Source organism: Lygodium microphyllum, chromosome 30 (genome assembly GCF_053477565.2).
Source record: "Lygodium microphyllum isolate KBCC chromosome 30, Lygodium_microphyllum_v1.1.10, whole genome shotgun sequence".
Taxonomy (NCBI): domain Eukaryota; kingdom Viridiplantae; phylum Streptophyta; class Polypodiopsida; order Schizaeales; family Lygodiaceae; genus Lygodium; species Lygodium microphyllum.
The window spans coordinates 7,295,630-7,320,344 of NC_141164.1; the positions used below are offsets into that span (position 1 = coordinate 7,295,630).

General features: G+C 41.8%; 1 protein-coding gene across 3 annotated transcripts; it reads right to left on the reverse strand.

Annotated features, from left to right (window-relative positions):
- Positions 1 to 404: 404 nt before the first annotated feature.
- On the reverse strand, positions 405 to 24,111 carry LOC148009524 (uncharacterized). Of its 3 annotated transcripts, none has more exons than XR_015689766.1 (3): positions 22,683 to 24,111; positions 22,530 to 22,580; positions 405 to 423 (listed from the first exon to the last, which is right to left on the reverse strand). XR_015689766.1 is itself a non-coding variant. In XM_087673300.1 (2 exons), the coding sequence occupies exon 1, from the start codon at positions 23,545 to 23,547 to the stop codon at positions 22,687 to 22,689; it is 861 nt and encodes a 286-aa protein (XP_087529426.1). In that variant the 5' UTR covers positions 23,548 to 24,107; the 3' UTR covers positions 21,950 to 22,580; positions 22,683 to 22,686. The 3 variants fall into 3 exon arrangements, 1 of the variants encoding a protein (XP_087529426.1); XR_015689765.1 differs by lacking the exon at positions 405 to 423 and adding an exon at positions 21,951 to 22,383 and having other exon boundaries at positions 22,498 to 22,580; positions 22,683 to 24,107; XM_087673300.1 differs by lacking the exon at positions 405 to 423 and having other exon boundaries at positions 21,950 to 22,580; positions 22,683 to 24,107.
- Positions 24,112 to 24,715: the final 604 nt, after the last annotated feature.

The following is a 24,715-nucleotide window of genomic DNA, read 5'->3' on the forward strand; positions in this document are numbered from 1 at the left end:
ATATGATATTAGGATACAATTGTTTTAATAACTAAAGATCCTCTCCCCTTGTGAAAGAGGAAGCTTGGCCTTCCGAGATGCAAGACCACCTTCTGAGATGTCTTGTTCAACATCATCGAAACATTTTTCCCTAGAATCTATGACAATGGTAGAAAGAGGTTGCTATTCTCAAATGTCTCCCTCACAACCCATGCCCTTAGTTGTGAAGAATTGGTACTCTAAAACTAGTGCATATACACTCACTCATGAGGAATGCAAGTTGTTATTTGGGATACAAAATGGGAAATTTCAAGTTGGAACATGCTCGAAGGTGCTTAATTGGCCTCACACAATACTTGTAACAAATGAGTCCATAGATCATGTCTACATCCGAAGGATCTTGTGCATCAATGAAAGATCCATGTTGGTGCGGATCACAAACCCCTAATTGAAAGAGAATAAACCAACTTGGAGAATATGAGTTATCCAATGTCAACCATTTCACTAGATTTAATTCAAGGTATGCATGCTACAAATTGAAATTTTCTTTCATTTCTAGTTTTGAAATGTAGGTAATGGGTGAAAGTTATCATGGAGACTTAAACTTATACTGGTATGTGCATAAGAAGAGGTTATTATAGAAAGTGGTGAGGTAATACATCTTCATTTCATGATTACTCTAACAAATTTGCTTTTGATAATTCACCATCACTTAATCAAAGTCAAACATCATGCTTTCAACTCCTAACCATCCTAGAATTCACCACACTTGCGAGTACCATACCATTAGACACATATCCACATGTCACATTACTATCCCTCATTTGGGTGGTGCTTGTGCAATGGCAGTAGGAATTCCACTTTCTTTCCATTCCACCTACTTATTTGACTCCTCACATAGTGATCCATCCATTTGTGTTAGCCAAGAATGCATTTATGAAAAAAGCTTGTTGCAATCTAAATTTACCACTAGATCAAATTTGATGAGGTGTCTCTTGGACTCTCACGGCTTGTGGGAACTCTTTCAAGCATCCCCACAAAAGAAACTACCATAGAAATAGAATGAGCACTCATCCCTCCAAGAAATATTACGGAAGCCATGCAGAGAAGAAGAGAACGGGTGGAAAGAAGTAGAAGGAAACTCACTGCCACTACTCACAGACATACCCTTTTTACAAAGATGGGGGACCTTATCGATAGAGAACTCATCACTTGAGAACAATGGGAGGCTCAAGAACTGCCTATACAATTTCGTTTTAACTTTTTGCATGGGCTCAAAAAGGTGCTACCTTTGACAGTTTTGTAGAAGATAGTTATTCAAGCTAGGGAAAATATGGTTGGAGCAAAAGATCTAGGACCCTGGATTGTGGCAACATGAATCGATAGATTATTGGCATGAAAAGGTGTTTGAGGTGCCATGGTCTGTAAAAGGTTACAAGTCTCAACCTACTTGGAGAAGGAACATCTTGGATGATAGCATGGAAGCAAGGTGGCCTTTTGTAACTCACTACTATCCGAAAGAGGGAATCCCACTTACATGCCTTATCCTAGGTGACATGGAGTTGAATCCAACTCTAAAAGGCGCAGTAGGTACAATTTCCCTTTGATATACAATGCAAGTGTAGAAAGGTTGGAAGGTAGCCTCAATTTCTCAGAGAAGGACTTGATCCCTTCCTTCAAAAGATTCATAGAAGATTTCTCTTTCTGCTCAGATCTTGTTTTCATTACAACATGTAATGATTTAAGATGGCTTCTACAACTGCTCAATCATAGAAGGCAGTGGAAGAGGAGGGTCTCCACCCATTGTTCTTCAATGTGAATGTAGGAATAGACAAGTACGCCATGGTAAGATTACTCCGCGCAATACTACCATAGGCATACTGTTTTGAGCTACTAGAAGGTGTGAACGTCAACCAGTTCACCAGTTGTAGCCACCCTTTTCTTCCAATAACACCCCTGGCAGCAAGGTCTGCATTGAAGACCTATATGATGAACAAAGCATGCCTAAAATATCGTTGCAATCTTTGCCTCAACCACCATCCAAAGATTACAAAGGGCCTTAATGAAGTCCTCGTCATTTACTTGTACACAATGTTTTTCACAAAAAAAAAAGATAAAAAAAGAGTAGGAAAGAAAGGAAAATAAAATAAAAATATTGGGGAGACCACACAGTCATAGCACCTAGGGGATGGTATCGCCTAGCCCTTCCCCACTTCACTTAACTCAGGGCACCTTAAGGGCAAGACATCCTAAGAACGCTAATAGACCTATCTCGTCGAGTTTTGCACCACACTCTACCCCTAACACTAATTGGGTCCTCAAGTGTAAGACATCACTCCAAGCGTGCTTAGGGTTCACTCAACTCATCTCCTAGTTACACCCACACGAGCACAAAAGTTACACACATTGAGATGGACACCCCGTAGGTAGTGCACACACCCTTCTGTAGTGAGAATATAGTTTGAAGAGCAGCTCAATGAAACCAACAACATCAATGGCCGACATTATCATGATTCTTCCCTTTTCTACCTCGATAATGAGCCTATCTTCGAAGGCTAATCCGAAGCTAATTCCATTCACACCATGCACTAGGTGGCCTAAAGCACAAGGATACTTCTAGTACTCTCCACATCTACAAATTGGCATTGACTGTACATGGATCCCATTGGACCTTAGAGTGCCATGGGACTGGTACCTTGTCTAGGAAGGAGGTAATGTTAACCCCTTCTAGGATGAAAGAAACGAAAGAAAGAAAAAGTGAATAAATTTTTTTGAAGTGCAAGCGAGTGTAAGAGCAAGAGTTTGAATTGAATTTAACAAGGAAAATAATTCAAGTTGTACAAGTGCTAGGCTCCCTCTTGTGCAAGTTGTGAAGTTAGAGAGTTCACAACGACACATAGAATAATTTGTGCTTTGTAGGCTTAGAAAGAATGACAAGTGTTGAGAAAGGGCCATAGTTGGACCAAAGGGTGGGTGGATGCCCAAAAAAGAGGACATGTATATAGGCCAAAAAATAAGAGGATAAGCTCATTCTTAGAGTGTGCAAACTTGTGGCCCTCTTCTTGTTGTTGTGTCTATCTTGTTGTGTGTGAGAGGGTTTAAGAGATCCTTTTGCAGGTATGACTTCAATGGGAGTCCAATAAGTTGATTCGTTAGAACAAGCAGCAAATGTTGTAGGAGGGAGAGTGTGAGTGAGAGTGAGGGACTGGCTTGGAGAAGCTCTTGCTTCTCTTCTCTTCTCTTCTTCTTCTTCTTCACACGACGAGCATAGCAGGTGGAGCATGGAGATGGAGCTTCGCTTGAGTGCATTCCTTGGATCGTGGAGCTATTGGCAAATTCATACAACTAGACTTCAACAAATGGATCGGTTGATAAGCTCATTACATCCGATTGGAAAGTGCACATTGGCTATATGAGAGGTAGCCATAATTCAGTTGCTTGAAATGCTTGAATCAATAACAATCCCTAGGTCCAAGGGTATTGCTCATGAGAGTAGTAACATGAACTCATGGCATCATGTTGTGTTCTTTTTGGATGGTCCAGGTGGATTTGGGAAAAATATTTGTATAATTACTTATTGGTAAGATTCAAATGGAGCTAAAGAATACATCCGTCTATAATGTTGCTATACAAGGCTAGCCAACAGGATTGTTAAGGATTGCTTGTCTTGTAATTTTGGATGAGGCATTGATGATGCATCACTATGCTGTCAAGGCATTGGATAGGACTTTGTGAGACATCATGGGTTATAATAGTCCACTTGGAGGAAAGGTGATAGTTTTTTGTGGAGATTTTCATTAAATTTTACCAATGGTTCCAAAGGGAAATCATGAAGAGATAGTAGATGTAACACTTTCTTATTCTCCATTGCAGAATTATACACACATTTTATGGTTGCCTCAAAATATGCGGGTGTCACCGATTAGCGATGCCTTTGCCTCTTTCTTCTTGTGATACGACGGCTTCGTGACATGTGCCTCAGGAGTATAGTTGCTCTAAGACATCGAAGCCCTTCATAGAGGCATCTCACAGACTTCTTTACAAAGGAGACTTAGAAGACTTTGATATAGTTACAGCCACAGTCCACACGAGAGCCTCTCTCACCGCCACAGTCCACACATAGACAAGGAGTACTGATTGATCGAGCCGTTCAGCTTACCCGATCCAGACCTCCTAGGCTTCGACATATACACTGACGACACATTCATAGGCGGATACAGGGGATTATTGCTCGGGCTAGAGCTAGGCCCTCCATACCCACATGAGATTGTACCATTTGGAGCTCATTGTTACTAGATAAAGCTCTATGTTTTACACATAGCCATAGTTAGTTTCCTTTCTTATTTTGCTTTGTGCTACATATTTTGCCCAAACAGCTGTACCATCATACACATGATTGTAACTCATGGTCTCATAGGTCATTTTGGCCTTTTGTAGACGATATATCATTTCATTTCTCACATCAAGCAGGGAGATTTTTGTTCAGAGCTATTCATCAACCCTTATGATTTGTTTCTTAGGTCAATCAAACCTTACAAGGAGAAGTATGTGATGACCATGTAAATGAAAGACCGGGCATTGAATGACCATGAAGTAAGCACATTATGAGCATGCAAAGGGAAGAGGAAGCATTGGATAATGACAATGGAGAAGCAAAAGGGTAAGATCCCCCTATGATCTCAATTTTTGTAGAAAACATGGGGGGTGTGTGTGTGTGTGTGTGCGCGCGCGCGCACACACACACACACACACACACACACACACACACACACACACACACACACACACACACACCCCCGCGCACACGTGTGCATCCCAGATGGTGAGGCGGAGGATGTTATGGACAAGGGGAAGTGATCATGAGAGGATGCCTAAATGTGTGTATGCCCACTCATAGAATCAAACCCCATCATCTCATGAAAAACAAAGAGATAAGTGATGAAATAAACATTGCAAGCTTGTGAACTAGTATGACATCTTCGAACCTACAATCATCCAAAAAGTTGGTTTTTGATGGAGACAATGCGGGAAACAAAAGGTAGTCAGCTATAGGGGCTGTAAACATGTCATCTATCAGGGAAAAGTTGTTGCTTGCCATGAGGAAGCTATTACGTGTCACCATGAAGCTGTCGCCTACCAGAAAGCTATTGCCTGCTACAAGAAATTTGTGTTTTCAATAAAATGCACAATAGGGGCCTAGATGCTCTTGCCTAGCCCTTGAGGAAGTTGCCACACTACCAGAAGCTCAAATGGGAACTAGACCACTTGAACAAGCATTGAATATAAGCTGAAAATCAGTGTTTTGAAGGTCTCGACTGCTCCTCCCTTGATAAAAACCTACTCTTCTACACGAAATCTCCAAATTGTGTCCTCACTTAGGTGATGATACATATGAGAGTGCACAACGAAAGAGAAACATGAACACAAAGCACAAAGCGAGAGAGAGAGAGAGAGAGAGAGAGAGAGAGAGAGAGAGAGAGAGAGAGAGAGAGAAGATGAAGGAAGAGTACTACACTAACTAAAGAAGAATGACGATATAATGGCGATAGACTGATCAATCCTTGCACACAACCCAAAGCATCAATGAGGACTCCAAATCAAGTTGATGACGATGGCAACACCAAGCACAAAGAGTCAGAGTGTCAAAGTGTGCACTTGCGAATGGAAGACTAAAGATTAAAGTGTGTGTTTGCCAAGTAGAGGTGCATCTATAAATAGCCAAAACACCAAAAAACTAGGCGACTTGACAATGCTCGACAAGTGTAGATAGACTGCGGACGGTAGAAACTGATCTAAGAATGCACACAAGAAGCCAACAAATAAAGAAAATGCACTAAAGTTGCCAAAGCTCTTACGTCTCCATTAGACTCTAACAAGAGCTCACAATTGGGAGATGATAGACTTGTTAGCAATCATGTTTGTCATGCCTTATCATCTCTTGCATGTGAGCCTCAATTTGAGCTAGGACGAGGACTTTTGGAGCTCTGACAAGTTTGTCATGTGTTTTGATGGGGGAGGTTACTCATTCTAGAGTGGCTATCTGGGTGCATTTCTTTTTTTTTGTCGAGTTCCAATGTGTTTTCCATGGGCAGTTTCTGCATGTCCTAGGCTATCCACACCTGCCAAACATTGTCCTTACTAGACGTATTTTTTGGTGGCCATATGGCATTTATGGCATTTCTTTCAGACTACTAGTATAGGGATTTTGTGGCTATTTATGGCCATTCCCCATTTCACAGTCATACATATCATCTTCCTTCCTTGTTGGTAGGTGCACACTTCTTGTACTCCCTCACCCACGGTTTGGGCTTCGTGTTGATGCGCATTGATAGCTCCACCCACCCTCCGTGACATGGTCCCTTACTGAGCCCGTGCAAGCTTGTAAATGCTTTCTACCTATGAATATGACTTGAAGCCCCCAAGATGGGCCCTTTGGTAAACCTCGTGTCGTGTTCTATTCCGTGTCGCGTTCCGTGACGTGTTGAGGTGCCCCGTGACGCGTTCTGGGGTCAAAATGCAAAAGTTCCAGAAAGGGTCTAGTGCTGCCCCGGGGCCTAGACGGGGTCCCGAAAGGGTCCCGGAAGGGTCTCTGAGGGTTGGACCATCACACTTGGTATCTTCCTGTGTGTTTGGGTTTCTTCTTTCATTGCACATTCTCATATGGTATCAACGCGTGATTTCTGAGAGTGATATAGAGTTCATGGATGTTGTAGAGAAGACCATCTACATCTACATTAACTGAAAATGCAAGCTCTTGCTAGCTAGCGACTACATTTGGTGCTCAAAGCGCCATCATTTGGAGGTAGGCAACTGCTTCTAGCCATTATGCATCATCATCACGCATTAGGCATCAACATCTCGCATCACGCGATATCAAGTCATCAGTGTTTTGCACAAAACCAATCTACTGGGACGAAGATGTCTGATCACTAATTGTTGACTTGAGGATGAGGTCTCTATTCCTTCCTCTAAGAGATGAAGAGATTTTTGTGCTAGTTCACACAATGAGTGGAGGTCACCTAGCCCATTTGTTTGAGATCCCTCTCCTCCCCATTCTCTCCATCTTTCCTAGAAGGCATGTTCTGCTAGTCTTCATATGCCTTCCATGGCACCCTCTATATAGGTGCTCGAACTCCCTTCTTTGCCCAAAGAAGACTAGCTTGATGGTTCAAACTACTCACTTTGGTCATGTAAAGTGGAGCGTATCCTTGATACCTTCTATATTTGGAAATTTATTACCCACCCTATCTCTCGTCGAGTGGAGGATCCCACCGTTGAATCATTGATGGATTGTGTAGCCTTATGGGATCAGCTAGAGCTCGATCTTTCCTCTTTATGAGCTTACAAGATTCTGTCCTAGCGCATATGTGCAAGTTGCGGAGAAAGCAATGGAAGTGTGGAGAAAGCTTACTTCTTTGTACAATCAGAAGACATTTGCCCACCAAATTACTCTGGACAAGAAATTACGAATGCTCGTTGTTGATGATTCTCCTTCCATGAAGGATCATATCAACACATTGGAGGACATGAGGGATGAACTTGTATCCCTTAGCTAGATGATCTCTTAAAAGGATATGGCTATAATTCTTTTGACTTAGCTGCCATCTCCCTAGTTTGATGTCTTCTACACCAGCCTTCTTACATCGAGGACCCATGAGAAGCTTCTATGGGAGGAGCTTGCCTCGCTTGTTTTGAAGCATTATGAGTGTGCTAAAGAGGTAGCTAGTGAATCCACCTCCACCAAGGCTTTTGTTATAGGTTCAAGAGGGGGAAAGAAGAAGAAGAAAGGGTGTCAAAGGCTAAAAGATAGGAGAGTTCTTCAAGCTTTGACTCCAACTCAGATAAGCCTAAATGCTCATACTATGGGAAGGGGACACATCTAGAGGAGAAATGTTGGAAGAAGTATCCTCACCTTTATCTGGGAGTGAAAGATGGAGCTAAAACGTTCGAGCCTTCTACCTCTACTCGAGTGTTTACCCATGAGTCAATGTTCCTTCATATTGTTGACTTGGAGGAGTCTTCTTTAGTAGTTGCCTCATCTATTGAGAGGCCTTGGCTAGTTGATAGCGGAGCTTCTAGTCATATGACTCCACGTAGTGATTTGCTATAGGATCTATGCCCTTTTGAGGGATTAGTCATTGTTAGTGACATTATATCGATGCATATTAGTGGTTTTGGCATTTTGCCTTTGTTTCTAGACCAAGTATCGAGCTCTCTTTCATAGGCCCCTTATGTTCTAGACTTGGGCTTCTCACTCCTCTCAGTTTATGGTCTTACTAGGCTTGGTATCCCGCTTGTCTTTACCAAGTAGGCCGTTTGTATTGAGGATTCTTCTACACGGGTTGTAATCGTGACAAGTTGGTAGGAGAGTGGGCTTTGTAGGCTCCATTCTCCTTCTCTTTTGCAAGGTCCTCCAAGGCAATGATCTATTGCTACACCCATTTTCGCTTGTGCACCGTCTATTCCATAGGTTTCTTCCCATCCCCCACCTTCTCCAATGGTGGTTCCCTCATTCCCCCTATCCCCTTCAAAGGGGGATGATCTCAGTGATACAACTATGAATTTTCTAGCCCCAAGTGTTTTAGAGGAGGTTTCCTAGGATCGTGATGAGGAGCTTCTTCATCGGAAATCTTCGTCGATGGTCTTCATTGACATTGGCATTGCTCTTGCCAACCCAGGATCTGTTTCCTCCTTGTCCTTCCGCCACATCCAGGATCTGAGAGGATGTATTAGTAGTCATGTTGGTCATGCCTTGTCATCTACTGCCTATGAGCCTCAATTTGAGTTGGACAAGAACTTTTGCAGCTCTGACAGGTCTGTCATGTGTTTTGCTGGGTAAGGCTACTCATTCTAGAGTGGCTATCTAGGTGAATTTATTTTTTTGTTGAGTTCTAGTGTGTTTTCCATGGGTAGTTTTTGCAGTTCCCATGCTATCCACACTTGTCAGACTTTGTCCTTACCAGTCAAACTTCATGCAGTACTCACAAGTTTGGCATAACCTATGGAGCAAGCTTGTTGGCATTAGAGGAAGACCAACACAAAGAAATACCACTTAACAAAGCAAGTGGAGGATGTAGCTATCGAGATAGAAGATTTCAAGATATCAGATACTCAAAATATTGCTCATCTTTTCCACGTCAATGCGATTTTAGAGTAGCTATGGCTCTATTACCACATGAGATTGGTGGATCATTACTCACACTCCATCCTCATTGAGGATGGAAATTGACAAGTGTTAAAAACTTTGCATGACACTCTTGTGCCCTTGGTGGCTTGAGCTCAACAAGTGACAATTATTCGTCATCTCCAAGTGAAGTGAGCAATTCTCAAGGGTGATCATGCCATGGTGGTGTATGCCAATAGGATGTGAAATTTTGATACTTTATTGAGCATTTGATTAAGTGTTGATCAAATATGCAAGTGTGAGGTGTAGATGTGATGTGCAAGTTAGTTATTGCACAATGATTGGCCAAGGACCCTGAGAAATCAGTGGTGGATGTCACAAGCAAAAGTTATTACTAATAAGTTATACTTAATAGGTACCTCGTGTCAGATTTTGGCCTAAAAGAATTATTAGCCATTAAGATTAGTGGTAGCATAAGGACCTAGGCATTAATTAATTGATTAATGCTAGTTTAGGGGCTAATAAATACTCACAATTCCTTAGATGACAAATTGATATAGTAATTTAATGGTTGGTTGGCATAATTAGCTTTTAAAAGCAAGAACTAGTAACTAAATTAATTTTTAAAAGTAAAAAATTTAAAATTAAAATTTTAAAATTAATTTAATTGGGCTAAAAATTAATGAAAAATGTATTTAGAAGGCTATCATTTGGCAAAACTTGCCCATGCAAGTGATAGAAAAGCTATTAGAGGTTGCTAGAGCCTTGTTCAAGCATTGCGGAGGTTTGAAGAGAAAGAGGGAGCTAATATTGCAATTTTCTAGCCATTGGTGATCAGCCCAACCATTAGAGACTATTAAAGAGTTACCCTTGACTATTCAAGAGACCATTGGAGGTAGGTGACAATCCCTCTAAGCTGTCTACAAGTAGGTGACATCAATTTTGGGGCCCACAAGGCCATGTGATTGCATGTGGGGCTCCTGTAGATGGTGTGATGCAGTCAATTAGCCGTTCACAACAATAAAGCATTAAATTTCATCAGATTTAGGAGATGAAACTCTAAAATTTCTCTCTCCACCTTCCTCTCTATTCTCTCAATCAATCTATAGCTTCCCTCAATCAATCTCAACCAAATTCAATCCTCTATGGATGCAATTGATGAATTTTTGTTATTATACCCTAAATTACAGTAGAGATTAAGGTTTACTAGCCACCTCACAGCGTGCTAAAAATTTGGGGCTAGCTACTTGAAATTTAGAGGATGAAATTTAGGGATTTAAGAGAATTTCAAGAGGGCAACTGACAAAGATTATGTTTGGGGTAGCACTTATCTTCTAAGGAGAAAATGGAAGGCCAATCCCCATGCAAATTGGTTTGAAGACTTGATAGTTGCTATGAACAACAAGATATATTGAAGATTGAACTAGATCAAGATGGATCTCATTGTACTTCAAATTTAGCAATAAAAGTTAAAGAAATACCACAAAGGGCAGTAGTTTTGGGGCCAATCAAATGTCCAATGTCCAAGATTAAGTGGCAAAGTAGTTTTGGGGTCAATCAGATGTCCAATGTCCAAGATTAAGTGGTAAAGTGTATATCTTTAGATTTGTGAATTTTGTTGTTGTCTGTAACTAGTGATTAATTAGATTATTCACCTCCCTATTTGAGAAGGAAGGCTCGTTTTATGTATATGCAGAAGTTTGAGAAGTAGTTTTCTTCTTATTAACAACTGGGCGATGTGAATGAGACAGTCCTAGCATTACTGTGTGAGTTTGATTCTCCTTTCTTCAATGAGTTGCCTTGGAAGTCATCTCCATCACAACCAAAGGATTTTAGGATTGAGTTGTTTTGAGGAGCAGAACCTTCATTGAAGGAACCCTACTAGATGAGCAAGATGGAGCTCAAGTAGCCTTAGGCAAAGATTGAGGACCTTTTGGAGTGGGGATTGATATGGGTTAGCGTTGGCACGTTTGGTGCTTTGGTCTTGTTGGTAAGAAAGAAGTATGGGAGCTTGCACCTGTGTGGATTAGAAGGCACTCAATAATCTCACCATAAAAAACAAGTTTTCCTCAATGTGGATAGATGAGATATTCAATCAATGAGTAGGCTTGATGATTTTGAGTAAGCTAGATTTAAAGTTTGGTTGTGCTTGATTCAACTTGCTCCAAAAGATAGTATTTCAAACACTGTTTGATTGTTCAAGCTTGTGGTGCTTTCTTTTTGGTCGTCCAATACATCTGCTTACTTTTTAGGACTCATGGCTTGAGGCTTTGAACCATTTCTGGGAAAATGTATTATTGGTTTCCTTGATGGCCTCTTGGTCTGTACTAAGTCTCAAGAGGAGCATTATGATCACTTGCAAAGGGTCTTGCAGTTGTTGCAAGAGAATAGGCTCTTTTTGAATTGCAATAAGTGCAAATTCTTCATGCTATTGATCTCTTATTAAGGATTTCTGTAGGAGTGATTTTATGGATCCTAAGAAGGTCAAGGCAATCATGGAGTGGTCTTGTCCTAAAGATGCATCTTAGAGATGCACATGTTCTAAGGATTGATAGTATTTTGCTGCATGTTCATGGAGCACTGTGCACATGTGATATTACCTCTTACAAATTTGGGTAGGATTTTCATGTCAACTATGATCACCAAGCTTTACACTAACTTCTCGCTCAATCACAACAGGGTTTGAATCCACGACAATTGCATTGGTGGTAGTTCTTGTTTCAATCCAATGTGGAGGTTGAGTAGATGCTAGGAAGGAGAATGGAGTGGCACTTGCAATGAGTCAATGACCACATGCAGTAACACTGGTTACTTCAATGGAGCCAGATTTCTTCACTCTTATGAAGGGTGAAGCCAATCCAAATTTTGGCCTTCACATGTTTATCAGTGGGTTTTGGAAGGCTTTCTTCTATAGGCTTGGCACTGATTTATCATTCTCAAAGTAATGAACAAACAGAGAATTCCAATCGTACCATGATTTCCATGTTTCAGTGTTAATGTCACGATCATTAAGTTGCACGGGAGGAGTATGTACTATTGGTCAAGCATGAGATCAATGATACGATCCATGCCTCTACCACGCAGACCCCATTTGAGATGGTTTATGGGCAACCAATTAGCAATACCTTTAACCATACCATGATTATCATGCTTCATTGCTAATGTTAAAATCATTAAGTTGCATGGACGAAGTATGTACTATTGGTGAAGCATGGGATTAATGATACAATACATCCCTCTACTTAAGCAAACCCCATTTGAGATAGTTTGTGGGCGACTAGTTAGCAATACCTTTAATGGTACTTTGCAAACCTCTACTAGGGATGATTTGGTAAATTAGCTAATTGTGGATATGGATCAATTGTTGAGACATGTTCAAGAGAATATCCAATGGGTGCAACAATAACAAAAGGAGGCTAATAGACATCGATATGAGTTGATCATTTGAGAAGGTCAATTGTTCTATCTTGAGATTCAGAAGTAACACTTGAAGCAATTTGGGGGGTTTTCACCTAAGCTAGCACCTTAGAAGAAGGGGCATTTTCACATTGTTAAAAAGATCAATGATGTGACGTATCAATTGGAGCTAGCTTTTATTGGAAGGTCCATCTAGTGTTTCATGTGAGTCATCTTGTAGAATATCATGGACCTATTCCTACCTCACCCTTAGATCAAAAGGAACCAAAGTTAGAGGATGTTGACAAGCTTTGGAACGAGTTCATGGCAAAACAAGTGTTGCTTCATAGGTACAAGAACGATAGGTGGAGGAAGAAGCTCTAGCATCTAGTCTTTGCTTAAGTTTTAGGTTTACCCATGCATAAGGCAATGCATCGATGATGCTCCCCTTAATTTGCCATCATGCTATTCTATGCCACCTTTAAAATTTGTGCAACCAATACCCAATTTGCTCAACTTTGTTCATAGTTTTACAAAACATCGACTTGCTTGACCTTGCTTACAAGCATGTCTAACCTCACACACCGTGCTCAAGTGTGTTCTCATGATCCTTCTCACATGCACACCCATGACCATGTTATCCACCTTTGCTTGTGCCATTGCTTGCCCAACATATGAGCATGTGTATATGGGCATTGTCTATATGCATTACAATTCTTTCTATCATAAAGGCTTTTCATTTCAAAGATTTTAAGTTGGACATGTGCTTCATTCTTCTTTGGGTGCTTTTCCTTCCCTCTTCAATCTCAACATGTTGGGATGAGAGATGGTACTTACTTCTCCTTCCACTGCAAGTGGTGTGAAAGGGAGGTATCCTTTTGTTGGTGCTTACACTATCTTGGTCATTATACCAATTTACTCATACCTTTGTATCATCATCCATTTGTATCTCAATAATCATTCTTGTAGAAGAGCACGTGGGCAAGTCAATAATTTTCCTATGAGGACACTACTCAAGTGGCAATACTCCATTGTGCATAACTCTTTGCATTAACCCTTGCATTGGCATTGTGTTAATGTTAAATAGAGCACTGCGAATGGGTGAGAACTTGTATTTGCAAGCACCCATCCACGGATGAAAATCCTTCCATTACGTAAGCATGTTTCTATATTTACCTCATCAAAGGAGTGATTGACCTGGACCCACCATTTGCAACACCTCATATTGTAACAAACATAACTTAACTATATTTGGTCACCCTAGCCTTATCTTAAACATAGATATGTTTACAAAGGATGTTTAATTTTTCACACTTACCATGATTAAGAGCCATTAAAAGAATAATGTCCATCATATTTGTAATTGTGGTAGGTTCTTGGACAGCCGACATGCACCCATTGATCAATACTTTGGTTGCTTTGGATCCTAATCTTTTAGTTATAGAAAGAAGTAGAGACATGACTTACACACCATCTCATGCATAATCCTTTCTAGGGAAAAGAAGGGATTTTGAGCCAATAATATTAAGGTTTGTACACACGAATAATATGGTACAATAACCACTAATTTTTTCTTTTAAAATAGCCTCAAAAAGCAATTAATGCTATAGCACCGAAATTGAATGGCTTTATTTTTTACAATAGGACAAATGCACCCCCAATCCTCTATAAATAAGAGTCTTGTGCTTGTGCATCCTTATTCTGCCATTCCAACTAGCTATGCCTTCAACCTCTCAATGTCCACTATTGCCCCCCACGCTCCTTCAGAAGGACATCACCAATTTGTGATGCATGTTCGAGGGTTGCCCCTGCTAACCCCTAAACAACTAGGTGACCTAATTTTCAACCTTGGATAGTTGTATATTCAACCTCAGAGGGAGTATTCAACCACTAATATTGGGTTTGTACATTGTCATAATTATGATGAATTAACTACTAATTTTGTCTCCTTAAAATACACTTTAAAAAGCAATTAATACACTACATTACCAAAAATAAATGGGTCTATTTTTCACAATAGGACAAATGCACCCTCAATCCTCTATAATAAAGAGTCATGTTTATTTATCATTATTTCGCCATTCCAACAAGCTATATGTTCAATCCTCTTACCATTCACTAGTACCCATTCCGCTTCCAAAGGAACATCATGAGGTCGAGGTGCCTATTCAAGTGTTTCCCTATCGATTACAACCCCTACACAATTGGGCAAGTTAAATTTTAGCCTTAAATTGTTGTCTTTCTAGTCTTCAACCTACTAGATTGTGGTACTTCTCAATTTATCAAACAATCACCTACTTGGCAATTTGTTTTTGCATCAACTTGGCCTACATTTACCATGATAAAAAGTCATCCAACCCCTTTGGACTCCTACATTTTTCGCCTACATAAGCAACCCTGCATTTTGCCATTTTGAGGTCTTTGAGGGCTACCACTCCTAGGTTTCATGCTAGAACAAGCTGCCCTACTGGTCACATGCCTATTGTAGATATCTCACTATTGACATCATCATCTTCTCCATCAACATTTGCATTTTAGTTGATTTGTTGCCCACATAGCTATTGGGCCACTCAAACTTCATCAAGTTGATACTCTACATTTTCAAGATTCATTCAAGTATGACAAAGTTCAATGTACAGTCCCTTGCCATCTTTGTTATGGTCTTGGAGACAAAGGTTCAAGTCCCTCTAATTGTATCATATGTATTCTCATGCATTCGTTCGTTTTATCATTCAACATTCTAGGGATTGTGTTCTATATGTTGTATGCTGTGTGGTTTGTATTTTTTATACCATTTCTTTACATCAGGGTTAAGGTAAAAGCAAGGTATTGATTGTGAGGAAACCTTTGCTATTATAGTGAGGTTAATATCCTTCCGCATTCTTCCAACATTAGCTTCTCACCATAGACAACCAATATATTAACCAGATGTCAAAAGTACCTTTCTAAATGGTTACTTGGATGAAGAAGTATTACCATCCCAATATACAACCAATGGGCATATCTTGAGATCCCACTATGAATCTAGCAAAGGATGCCATGCCTGTGTATGTTAAGGTATATCAAATGTACATATTCTTAAGGCTTGTCTTTGAGTAAAGGATTGACCTTGCAAGGTTACACTATCTCTGATTGGGCTAGAGACTTCAATATCTTACATGCCCATGGCAACTATATCTTCTTATTTTGATTTGGTCCCAATCGTTTGGTCAAGCAAATAACAAGATACTATAGCTTCATCTTTAGCCAAGGTTAAATGCTTAGCCCTTATATGATGGTACCACCAAGGCCATGTACTTGAAGAGCTCATTGACAAAGATGCCTCTCCTTATCTATTGTGATAGCCCAAGTGCTATAGCACTTAACCACCTAATAATTAGTCACAAGACGACGCATATTAGGGTCCATCACCATTATACTCGAGAGCAAGTGACACTAAGCACCATTTACCTAGAGTTTGTACCACCATCAGATAATTACGGCAACATACTAAACAAACTAATCAATCACTCGATCCTTCAATATCTTAATCAAAGGATTGGTGTCGGCCCACCCTCCCCTTCAAAATCAACATGATAGGAAGAGGGGATCCCCAAGGCATTATGTTACACTGTTTGATGGTGAGAGGAAGCGTCTTCTTCCTCTACTACTTACAGGATTTTGAACCCTTTACTTCATTTTCATATGCCATATGTGCTTTAATGATCATATTTGTAAAAGGCACCTAAGCAAGTGAACAAATCCCCCGTGAGACGATTGTGCAAGTGCACCACTACACTTTGCATAGAATTCTATTTGAGCAAGACACCTTGCATTATCACTTGCACTCTTCACGCACTAGCATCCTGTTTATGTGAAAATGAGATGCTTTGGATGGGGGAAACCTATGAAAACAAGTGCTCATCCAAGGATGAAAACTCCTTGCATTGTTAACATAATATCCATCTACCCCGTCAAGAGTGGTTAACTTGCATCCACTGTAACTGCAACACATCATCATGGCAATCTACTACAGTAGTTTACTAAGGGAGTGCAATATGTTACAGAGTCATTTCCTGGCTAGTAGAGTGCCACATCAGCAGTACGGACATCACAGGAGCCATGTCAGCAACCACATCAGCAATCTGCGTAGGTGCCACGTGGCAGTTTGCAATCGGGCAGTTTTTATCATTATTTTATGCAATCAATTGCATTTACTACAATCGACCTAGTGCTAGGTACTATTTTTTCTTGGCTATTTATAGTCAGTTTGTGGCACACTTTCAGATATTCTGATCTAACATCTAACACAGTTGGTCTATTGAGACTCACAATGCAAGGGCTGACGGAGATCGAGGTTCTCAGGGCAGAGACATATATTTTCTCTACATCTCTGTATATTTCAGCACTCCTATACAACATACTACACTGCAAATTTTCTGTGTTACACTGTTTCTTTTTCTCTCTCTCCTCTCTGTGTTCACGCTCTCTCAATCTTTGTCCTACACTTCTGCATCCTGCACTCTAATGTGGTATCAAAGTGGTGAAATCGGACAGACTGGTTGAAGAACCTACCTGAAGAGAAGATTTCAATGAGACACAAGGCTGCGTTTTCAGCATTCGAGGGCGAGCGGGAGGGCTGCACATCAAAACAAGGCTGAAGCGAGTGTGGGCGTGTGGGAAAGAAATCCAACTAGTGAATTTGTTGCACGTTATTGCTATTCAAGGGGAGGAAGGTCGTGTTTTAGGCCTTCCATTGCAGATTTTACATTTTCATCACCTCCGATACCTGAAGAAGGTTCAGGGAGTAGAGAAAACAACCCTAACAGGCTGCGTTTACATAGTTAGAGGGGGCTGATTTTGTGTTTGTGCAAGCATTGCAGGTGGAGATGTCTACAAAGACTAATTTGGAGTTCCAGGCGATCATGGATAGGAAGATGCTTGTCCTACCGACTCTTCCATCAAATCAAAAGCTTGATGGTGACAATTACCACATTTGGCGGGTGATGCTGTTGGCCATTCTTGAGTCTTATGATTTGGTGGAGCTTGTGATGGAGATCAACAGGCCCTCGGTAAGAGATGAGTCCAAACTCTCTTCCAATGCTCATTTGCGGAGTTGACTAAGGCCCAGTCTCATTGGAACAAACTAAATGCCAGGATTCGTTCTTTTCTTTTTTTGTCTTGCACTACAGCCGTGATAGCTCACATTGAGCACTTGACAGTGGCTCGAGAGATATGGTTAGAGCTCGATCAAATATATAACCGGATGACCCTGATGAAGAGGGTTTCTTTGGAGGTGTAGATGCGGACCTTGTTCGTGAATAAGTCTTCTTTGCTTCGGGAACACATCGACAACCTTCAGTAGCTTCAGATGCAGGTTCAAAATGAGGGGAAGCCTATTTCCTTCGAAGACATGGCGATCACTTTATTGTCCCAGTTGTTGCCGCCACGATTCGGTACCTTTTATTCTGCTCTTATTACATCAAGGCGGGAGTCAACTCTTTGGTGGGAAGAGTTGGTTCCTATGGTCTTGGACCAAGAGGAACAATTGAAGGGACAGAATGCTTCCAAATCGAAGGCATTGGTTGGTCAAGCCTGTCAAAAGAAGGGGAAGGACCAAAAGAAAAAGGAGAATAACAAATCCAAGAAGGACAAGGAGAAGGAATCGACTTGCCATATTTGTAGTAAGACCGGTCATTGGAAGAAGGATTGCCCCGACAAAGACAAGGATACTAAGAAGAAGGACATGAAGGAATTTGGAGCATTGGTTACACCCTCATTAGCTGCTTTTCTACACTTAGCAATCATTGAGGACTCTACACCGACGACTTCTGATGCTGCAATGACAGCTCCCCAGGCTCGAGAGTGGACAATGGTGCCTCACGGCACATGACCACTCCTCTCGATGGTGTTGCCCATTTGTGACCGCGTGGAATCAGCTGCATTTCACCCCCGCAACAATAGACACCGATCTGGCCAATGACTGAAGACCTTGCATTCAGACGAGGGCATTGAATTTATGTCTAATGAGTTTGCTTGTTTTTGTGCAGATACAGTATTCACTAAGAGTTTGCTAACACTAACACTCCTCAAGAGAATGGCATTTTGGAGCGGAAGAACAGAAGTGTGATCGAGATGGCGTGCACCATGATGGAGCACTGACAAACACCTTAGTTTCTGTGGGCCGAGGCCGTGGCTACTGTAGTTCACATCCTCAATTAATCTCCCACTTCGGCCATTGACAAGATGACACCTTTTGAGCCAAAGCCCCTTGATGGAGATTCTTCTTCTAATTCAAAGTCTTCTCTTCCACCGGCCACCCCAACAGAGCTGTCATCGGTGGATGTTCCCGAGTCTTCAACAGATGGAGAGCAACGAGGAGAGGTCCGGCCTCCTCCTCGTTGGGCCCGTGACACACTCCGAGATTCAGGGATCGAGGAGATCCCTAAGGAGTGGGAACCGCAAGATGGACTGCAAAGGTCATGGAGGTCCCAAGCACATTCTACAGAGCTTGTTTGCTCTAACTATTGTTTGATGACCCGTGTTATGCAGGATCGAGAGCCCACTTCAGTGAAGGAAGCTTTGCAGTCTAACCATTGGCGGAAGGCTATGGAAGCCGAGCTGGAGGCTATTGAGAGGAATGACACTTAGTCTCTTGTGCCTCGTCCCTCTCACAAGAAGGTGATTGGAGTCAAGTGGTTCTTCAAGACCAAGTACCTTAGCGATGGTTCTTGGACAAGCACAAGGCTCGCCTTGTTGATAAAGGTTTTGCTCAGTGACTCGGGATTGACTTCCATGATACTTTTGCCTCCACTACTCGTATGGTGACTATTCGAGCTGTTCTTGCCTTGGCTAGCCATAGGAGATGGCCTGTTTATCAATTGGATGTGAAGTCGGTCTTTCTCAATGGTGACTTGCAGGAGGAGATCTATGTTGAGCAGCCTCCTAGCTTTGGATCCTCGGATGAGCAAGTTTATAGGTTGAAGAAGGCCTTGTATGGCCTCAAGCAGGCTCCGCATGCATGGAACGAGAAAATCAACTCATTTCTTCAGTCGAAGTTGGAATATCGCCGCTCCAAGGCCAATCTGCGGCTTTATGTACACACTTCTAAGGCTGGTCGTGTGTTGTTTATGTTGTATGTTGATTTGATTCTGACAGGAGATCATACACAGCAAGTGCAAGAGACCAAGACAGCTTTACATCAGACGTTCAAGATGATGAATTTGGGGCTTCTTCATTTCTTCTTGGGTCACGAGATTTATCAATCTCACAGGGGGATTTTTATCTCTCAGCAGTGATACATTCAGGAGCTTTTGGTGACTTTTGAGATGGAGACCGGTCGGACCATTTCTACTCCTATGGATCCAAACTAGAAAGCCACTTCACACTCCACTTCTTCCTTAATGGATGCTTTTCGCTACCGTCAGTTGATTGGATCCTTGATTTGGCTACTCAACACTCGTGTTGATCTTTGTTTTACTGTAGGTCTTTTGGCGGGGATCATGAGTGCACCCAAACAGGTGCATTGGCAAGCTACCCTAAGGATTCTTCTGTATTTGAGGGGGACCTCCAACTTAGGGATTTCTTATCCAACAGGTACAAATGCTTCCGCTCTTGTTTTTGCAGGTTGGAGCGACTTGGATTGGGCTAGCGATGTGGACCAATGGAGGTCTACTACAGGCTATTGTTTTACCTTGGGTACAAGTGTTATCTCATGGAGTGGTAAAAAGCAGCCCACGGTAGCCCTTTCTTCTACTGAGGCGGAGTATCGGGCCACGTCTTCTACCACATGTGAGATTGTGTGGCTTCGGATATTGTTGGAGAAGCTTGGTTGTCCCCAGACTCGTCCTACTCTTCTGTGATGCGACAATGAGAGTTGCATTGCCTTGGTACGGAATCCTGTATTCCATACCCGGACGAAGCACATTGAGATCCAGTATCACTTCATTCGGGAGAAGCTTCTGGATGGGACCATTGATGTGGAGTACTCCAAGACGGAGGATAATCTTGCCGATTTGTTCACGAAGGCGCTTCCCCAAGCTCTTCTTCGGCAACATGCTAGATCCCTCAGTCTTTTGACCTGTCTAGGATCTGAAAGGGGGTGTTAAGAGAGTCATTTCTTGGACAGCAGAGTGCCACGTCAACAGGACACATCAGCAGTCTGCACAGGTGCCACGTGGCAGCCTGCAGTCGGACAGTTTTTATCATTATTTTATGCAGTCGGCTGCGTTTACTGCAGCCGACCTGGTGTTGGGTACTATTTTATCCCGGCTATTTATAGTCAGTTTGTGGCACACTTTCAGATATTCTAATCTGACATTTGACAGAGTTGGTCTGCTGAGACTGACAGTGCGTAGGCTGACAGAGATCAAGGTTCTCAAGGCGGAGACACACGCAGATATTTTCTCTGCATCCGTGTATATTTCTGCACTCCTATACAGCATACTACACTGCAGATTTTCGGTGTTACACTGTCTCCTTTTCTCTCTCTCTTCTTTCTGTGTTCACTCTCTCTTAGTCTCTATCCTACGCTTCCGCATCGCTGCACTCTAACACAATATACCCCCACATTGCTTTGTCCCTACCTCTTAATCCCATTCTTTACTTGCAATGTTTCTGTTTGTACACTTTCAGTGAGGAACTATATGGAAACCATTGGTCAAAAGCAACTAATAGACAATTGTATGGGCACGTAGTTTACACATGTGATAGTTCGAGAATGAGACAGTTTGTGTTTCGCTTGTTGTATCCAGCTTGTCCGTGATCAACTATGTTCCACTGTATCATGCTTCTTCATTTTGCTGTCCAGCCAACTCTGCATGGAGTTCTCAATCTATGTGCCTCCAATTTTGGCCTTGGAGTTTTGATTTCAGTTCCATTGCCAGTTGCAAGGTCATATTGCCCTCCTGTTATGTGTTGATTCCCAGCCTTGTTTCCCTAGTGTGTGCTTAGACTGGTAGAGTAGTGTTCCTGTCCATTTTGCCCTACAGGGTGCTCTATGCTCTATTTTGCCTGCTGTTTTAACTGAGTTTCATGTTTGGCAGGACAGCATTTTGCTATGCACAAATTCAGCATTCATGCTCTATTCTTCCCTGAAGGTTGCTGTTCACTCCAGTTCAGGCAGGCTGTGCCAAAGGTGGATCCTTCCACAAGCTGTATCACTGTCTGACACTCAACAGCACCTAGGAGTGTAGAGTGAAGTTAAAGAATCTCTAAGGTATGGGATCCCAGACCCACTAGCGTCCCACTTTTCCCCCTTGCATTTGAGAATCAAATCACTTATCAGCCTTCCATGACTTCAAAAACAAGCGTATTTATGACACTAGTATAAAGTATGTTGGAGGTCATAATGTCATCTCTACTCAACAACCATTCGATGACAGCTTAAATTATATTATCCTTCAAGCCTTAACTGTGATACTTGTACTACTCACACCCAAAGATTCCAAACTCACTCTTAATGCACATGCAAAACCAGAAGCTTAACATGTTTACCATAGGCAAACAAGTAAAGGACCTTGCTACTTATTCCAAGATTTGTCAGGGGCCTAGAAATGAAGGACCAGAATCACAATTTCCACAGTTCCTGTATGGAACTACAGTAGAACAAAACGCCACACTTAATGGCATGTGTCTTGCTCTCAACATTGGAACCAGATTTGTTTGGCTTAATAAGAGAACAAAGAATCTAACAGATTGCAGACTTCATAGTAACAATAAATCACTACACCATCTGAGTCTCTTACTGCATTAACAGATCTGGCAAGAAAGGGCAGATGTAAAATTATGTGTCGCATTATGTCTAAGGCCCTTGGATGCTTTTGCCAACTAATGTTGTTAAAAAAGGGACAACACTTGGCACTTGCTACAGGTTTGCCAAATAATTGCAAACAATCTCCTGACAACTGTCACACACAGAGTAGATACATTTAGAATTTAACACAGAAAGAAGAAAATTTTTCATCTAAGTGCACCTCCAGTCCACAGGTAAAACCAGCTGCTAAATTTAAATGCATTACCCTGATTTTCCAGCATCTAACCAGTAGATTACCAGATGGAAGTCCTTCCCTCCTTGTGCAATGAGCTTCTACGGGCAAAGTAACTGTGAAGAGAATGCAGTGTCAGTATCCAATTTACAAGGGGACTTTGGACTGAAGAAGGAATGCAGTGTCAGCAGTGACAGATGAAGTAACTTTGGACTTACCAATTCAAGTTGAAGTTTCAATTGGAGCTGAACTAAGCTCCTTATTTTCCAATTCTTGCAAAGTGCTGGCAATGAGTCTTTGGACCTTACCAAGGGCGATATCCTTGTCAGGAGGACACTTGCGCAGTGCGACATGCAAGAGTGATAAGGCCAGCTGTAGATTCCCCTGAGAAATCGCAGAACGAGCCGCTCTGTAGGCTGTATCTGCAGCCAATGGATCATAACCATCACTACTGGAAGAAAGATCCATATTCTTGATGTCGCTCGAAGGGTTTGTATTCTCCAAGCCGGTCATTTCATGACCCTCCTGTGTAGTCTCTGTGCAGCGTGTTCCAACATCCAAAAATCTTGAATCAATAACTCTATTGGAATCTGGACCATCAGCATCTACATTCCCAAATGTCGACCGAAGACAGCCAACATTTGCCTCTGGACCATCAGCGTCTACATTCCCAAATGTTAAATGAAGGCCATCGACATGCGAATCGAGGCTTCCCAATGCCAAATTCAGACAGTTCAAGGTCGAATCAAGGCTTTTCACATCTTTCAACGCTGAATCGAGGCTGCCTGCGATGTACTGGGAGCTCAAGGTAGGGTCGCTGGGCAGGGCAAGGGCTGGGGCCGATGGCGTTGATGAGTTTTGGGAATGGAGGGGTGGTTTTGATGGCGATGATGGGGGGAAGTGGAGGGCCAAGTGGCGAGTGGCGTGGGCATATTCTGCGTTGGCGATGGCGATGTCGACGCGGTCAAGGAGGGAGTCAGGGTCGAGCAGATGCTGCTGCTTGGCCAATCGAGCGGAGGGGCGACTGTTGGAGGAAGAGCTGCTGCTTCCTCGGAGGTCGTCGACGATCGCCCAATTCATCATTCCTGCATCTTCCCTGCACGTCCCAGACTAGGACGTTTCCGGAAACGAGAGAGAGGGAGAGAGAGATCAACGATTTCTTTCATTCCTGCAGCTTTCCTGCACGTCCCAGACTAGGAGATTTCCAGAGGCGAGAGAAACAGAGTCTTCTGCAGCTTGTAAAACCATTGCCACGCGTCGCTCCTACTAGATCCTTTACCCCAGTGTTCAGGAAAAAGCCACATTAAATGTAAATCGGAACGCAAATTTTCCAATAACCCTGAACTAGGTGTTCTGCGCCTAGCTTCTCCCAATGCATCATGGTCGGTATTCTCCCCAATATTGAGGGCATTTCATGTCCTAATGCGCATCTCATTTCGGCTTTACATATATATAAACATGCTCTATAACATACAAAGAGATGAATGAAATTTTTTAATTTTTTAATATAACTAGCGTTCCGCTTTCGCCATCACGAAGTAGTAAGCAACTTCACTCAACAATCTATTTCTCATCTCTTTCTCCTCTTTTCTTTCTTTGTTTCTAAAATTTTTATTTACTTTCTCTCTCTCTCAAATTCCCTATGTCTAATTTTCTCTCTCTCTTTCTCTGCCTTTTATTTTAGCTTATTTTTTCTCCTCTCCTAGTTCTCTTTGTCTCTCCTTTTATTCTCCCCCCTCTCTCCTCTCTTTTTCTTCTCTCTCCCTCTCCTCTTTTTTCCTTTTTTTCCTTCTCTCTCTCTTTATTCTCTCTTTAAATTTTTTCTTCTCTCTCTCTCTCTCTCTCTCTCTCCTCTCTTTTCCTTCTCTCTTTCTCCTCTATTTTTTATTCTCTCTCTCTCTTTCTCTCTTTAAAGTTTATCTTTTCTCTCTCTACATGTTCCCTCTCTCTCTCTCTCTCTCTCTCAAAGTATGTAAATTTTATCTTTTCACTATGTATAATTCTCTCTTTATATTTATATTCTCTCTCTTCTTCTCCTCTCTCTATCCTCTATTTCTCTCTCTCTCTCTCTCTCTCTCTCTCTCTCTCTCTCTCAAAGTATGTAAATTTTATCTTTTCACTATGTATAATTCTCTCTCTTTATATTTATATTCTCTCTCTTCTTCTCCTCTCTCTATCCTCTATTTCTCTCTCTCTCTCTCTCTCTCTCTCTCTCTCTCTCTCTCTCTCTCCTTCTACTCCCCTTTCTCCT